Source organism: Plasmodium inui (assembly GCF_000524495.1).
Source record: "Plasmodium inui San Antonio 1 unplaced genomic scaffold supercont1.118, whole genome shotgun sequence".
Lineage (NCBI taxonomy): Eukaryota > Apicomplexa > Aconoidasida > Haemosporida > Plasmodiidae > Plasmodium > Plasmodium inui.
Window position 1 is genome coordinate 5849 of NW_008481952.1, and position 4414 is coordinate 10262.

The 4414-nt window shown below is 40.0% G+C and overlaps 2 protein-coding genes across 2 annotated transcripts; both read right to left on the reverse strand.

Moving 5' to 3' along the window:
* Window positions 1–2108: 2108 nt before the first annotated feature.
* On the reverse strand, window positions 2109–3435 carry C922_05636 (hypothetical protein; the record flags this gene model as incomplete). The annotated part of the gene is made up of 3 exons (XM_008821207.1): window positions 2109–2461; window positions 2489–2557; window positions 2616–3435. 3 exons carry the CDS (start codon window positions 3433–3435, stop codon window positions 2109–2111), a joined length of 1242 nt encoding a protein of 413 aa, XP_008819429.1.
* A 150-nt stretch (window positions 3436–3585) lies between these two features.
* C922_05637 (hypothetical protein) lies at window positions 3586–3949 on the reverse strand (the record flags this gene model as incomplete). The annotated part of the gene is made up of 2 exons (XM_008821208.1): window positions 3586–3800; window positions 3829–3949. 2 exons carry the CDS (start codon window positions 3947–3949, stop codon window positions 3586–3588), a joined length of 336 nt encoding a protein of 111 aa, XP_008819430.1.
* Window positions 3950–4414: the final 465 nt, after the last annotated feature.

Here is a 4414-nt window from a genome sequence, read left to right on the forward strand (position 1 = left end):
AAAACTCGCCTTTCTTTTTTTGGGAAATTATTTCTGCTATTGCAATATATGTAATAAAATTACCCGCATGGAAAACTTGCCCTTTTTCTTGTGGCGAATTACTTCTGCTATTGCAATATATGTAATAAAATTACCCGCATGGAAAACTTGCCCCTTTTCTTGTGGCGAATTACTTCTGCTATTGCAATATATGTAATAAAATTACCCGCATGGAAAACTTGCCCTTCTTCTTGTGGTGAATTACTTCTCCTATTGCAATATAGGTAATAATATTACCTGCATGGAAAACTTGTTGTTCTTCTTGGGGCGAATTACTCCTGCTATTGCAATCTATGTAATAAAATTACCCGCGTCGAAAACTCGCCTGTTTCTTTTTTTTAGGCAATCATTTCTGCTTTTGCAATATATGTAATAAAATTACCCGCGTCGAAAACTCGCCTTTTTTCTTTTTTGGAATTGTTTCTGGTATAGCAATCTATGTAATAAAATTGAAGGGGAGGAATATCCTTTCCCGGATTTTCTTCTTGACTAGGCATTGCCACTGTCATTTCCGAAACAATATTAATCCGGTCTAACATATTCCTTTTTGTTGGTTGGCTAACTATCTGTTGTGATTAGGATTTTCTGAGCAATATTAAACAGATATATCATCTTTTTTTGTCGTTTGTTTGAAATATTTTCCGTGCTGTAAATTGTCATAAGAAAATTAACAGGAGGAATCAGTTGTTCTTTAGGTGGGAGTCAATTTATTCCTTACCTATAAATTTCATGGAGAAATTTCGTCGGTTGAAAACTCCTTCGTCCTCCTTCCTCCCAAATATTCCCAGTCTTCAACATCTTATCAGTAAAATTCGAATGGGAAATACTACTGCATATCGGATCTTCCAGTACTAAATAATCCGCCAGTGGCGGAGGTGTGGAATAACATCAGACGGTCAGAACAGTCTTTCTCATTTCACTAGGATAATAGTTCCTGATACTACTCATTTTTTTTTGTTGTAGTTCAAGTGTTTGGGTTTACTTCGATTTATCATAATATTTAGACAGGCAGCGCCTAATCTCTTATTTATTAATTCACCCTAAAAATATACCCCTGGTCATGGACGACACCGCAGCACAAGCATATTAATAATGAGTGATGACGTAATCTATTCCATCTGATAAATGATGAAATTTTCTTCGGGGTGTACCCCCTATATGGTTGTAGTCTTATAATCACCTTATCAGACAGAAAGTAAATGGGGGGACTTGGTTGATCTTACTATAAAAAAAGACAGCCTTTTAGGGGGGGTTTCCTCTTCTCTGATATGACAAATCAAAACAAGATGATAAAACAACGATTTGGCTAATTAAATATTCCGAGGGGTTCTTCTGGCGGGGGAAGGACGCCAGTGCTACCACTTCCTCCATTGAATTCACATCATAACACACAAGATATTAAAGAAGACCTACTTATTAGACCCATTCAGGAATAAGTTCAGAGTAGACAAAAACGTCTTCTTAAACATATTCATAGGAAGTTCCCTAGTCTCATCTATGATTAGTGTTGTGACAATCTCAGCTGATTAACAATCAGAGTATAGGAGCTCCGCTAATACTTGACGTAGGAATCCACTAATAAAATGGAATTTGATACTAATATTAAGACAATGTACTTCTATGCAGCACTTATCTGTAACAATAAACTACAATTTTTTTGAAAAATAACCTATCTGTTAAGGAGAATCCAACAGACGAGTTAATTTCCTGCTTGTGGTGAGACTAAAAAGAATGGCTGACTTAATCTTTTAGAGCAATCTACTAAATTGGGTCCGGATTCTTCGCTAATGTCATCTTTTAGGGCTCAACCCTAAAGGTATGCCAACAACTCTAAAGTCAACAGCTAATTATAACCCCTAAGCCGCTATAGAAAATCCTTGATCTTTCTCTTTTTATTAGAGAGGCCAGTTCCTTATTCTTAAATTTGATATCTTAAAGTTGGGAAGTCCTAATGCGTGGAGTTATTGTGACAGAGTTGATACCCTGAGGTTCATCCTTAAGAGTTTACCCCACGAAATAAGTACTGAATTTTCTCTTTGCTCCTTGACTCGCTGTGTAGGGGCTATACTTCACTTAGCCGCTTCAATTCCCGTATAGCTAATAACCCCCCTTCCTGACTTGTTCCTGGGAAAGTTTTCCCCAACTTTAGGAAAATTTCGCTGTTTCTTTCTGCTACTCTTGCTTCTACTGCTTCTTTTAAAATAGATTAATACGGAAAGTCCCAAGAGGGATAATATTATTCCAGATACTGATATATATACAATAAGTGATTTGTTTCCTGTTTCCAGCTCCCTAGCTAGTGCTTCGGTCCTTTTTTCCATTTCCTCTGTAAAAACCCTGGTTTCCTCATTAATCTTCTGTTCTCTTTGTTGGTCCTGTTCTTCTGCCTTCAGTTTGGCTATAAGATCTTGTACTCGTGAACCTACAAATAAAGACATTGGTCAAGTACTTATGATATTAAGCTTGGGTTCCTTGGTGTTTATCCTTAACTCCTCATCATTTCGGACGGCTGATGATCCTGACACTTGGTGGGGTAGAGGTCATGGTCCTTAGGGCTCTAATATCGAAACTCTTACTAGTCATGGTTTCCTCATCTCCTCCCATCATTTCACATCCTAGACCCTTAGTATACACGCAACTATCTTCATATCTCTTCTCTTGATCCTCGGTTCTAGTACATTGCACTCCTGTTATCTGGAAATTCATTTTATCCAACAATTTACCTATTTGTCGACTCAATGACTCCCCATTCTTTATCTTCAGCCAGCCGCCTCCTTCTCTGGCTCCTTTATTCAGAAACCACTCATCCATTATTTTTTTCTCCACCTTGCTTCCGCCCCATTCTTGTAGCTCTTTACTTATTTGCTGACAAATCTCACTCCCTTTGCTTCTTGCCTCTTCCACCTTCGAACTAGTATAAGCACTATACACTTTAATCATGATACTCATTACATCTATACAGCCCTGGAAGGTACGATGTTTCTCCTGTTGCAGATATAAGGGGGAGTCACTAGTCATAGTGGTCCAGCTCTCCTTAGCATTATCTATTGGACACTTCTTAAGGATCCTTGTACCATAGGGCTCTCCCAGATCTGTTACTTCGCATGTAGTCTCCCCCCACTGCGTGCCATTTCCTTGCCCTGGGGACAAATTTGACATCCATCCCTCCATAGCTTTACAGACCATTATGGCCCTCACCCTTATATGTTTCTGCCCCATCTGGGCTCCAGAGTCACCGCTTGGCCCCCTTTCATCTGGTATCCTGATGTTAGTTGGTCTTCCTCCTGTGTTAAGGTCACTGAGTTTGAAACTTCCTGACTCCAGAGTAAGCGATTCGTTTCTGGATTCATTGCTCTCCCAGAGATTTTTTATATATTGGCCTAAGCTTATACCCATCTCTTAGGGTCGGGGGCCTGTTCCGCCCTATAACCGAGGAACTTATGGCGGTTTCTAGGGTCCCTCTTTCAGACAGGCTTATCTTGTCTTGCTAGAGTCTTAGGACTGTTGTTGTCTATTTGTATTTGGGCGTAAGGCGGCGTTTTCCTTTTAGGAGATGTGTTCTTCAGATGATTGTCCCTGGTTTGTCTGTTTTGAGGATCTTTGACTCACGTCCCTGGATTCTCGAATTTCATTGATACAGACTCTAGGGATTAGATTGCTATTCATAGCATTCCTGCATTGGTCACATGAAGGTACAGTATCCATGGACCTACTTGATTCCTTGGGGAAGTTGTTGCTGTATTGTTCATTTTCACTCGCAGCTTTTTAGCATAGTGATTAGCGCATTACTTTTCTCTCTGGTATCAGAGACTCCTCCTACGAGGTTGTGAAAAGAGCCAGGACACTCACTTTCTTTTTTTCTTATTTCTGGATCAGCCTTGGCTGTATTAATACTTTCCTCAAGGCTCATCTAATAAGGTACTCGTGGAATCAGGCCTGCGACTGTTATAAGAGAGATCTCGGAGTTTTTATCCATCCCCTCGATTTCCTCCATAAGAAAATTTTTCCTCCCACTTGGGATGAGATAAAATTTCTGTATGGTTCTGATCCTTTCTTATACCCTCCAGGCCGCCTGCGCCGTTATTTTTCTTAATTTTCTGCCTCGTCCGTAAACTGGCTTCGGTTCGCTGGTGTATGTGGGGCGGTTGTGTTTATATTATCCTCCCCGTAACTCATATTGAGACCTAGATCCTAATGCCACTGATCTATTGCTCCCCGTTTCTGCTCCAGATGAAGGCTCTGCATTCCTGGGGTCCTTGGAGAGTTGTGAATTTTGACAGATTCCCTTTGTTATCTTGTTCTATGCCTTCTCTTGAGTTCATACTCCTAAACTTTTCCTGCCGAGGATTTGGACGTGATACTCGGATTTGTGCCT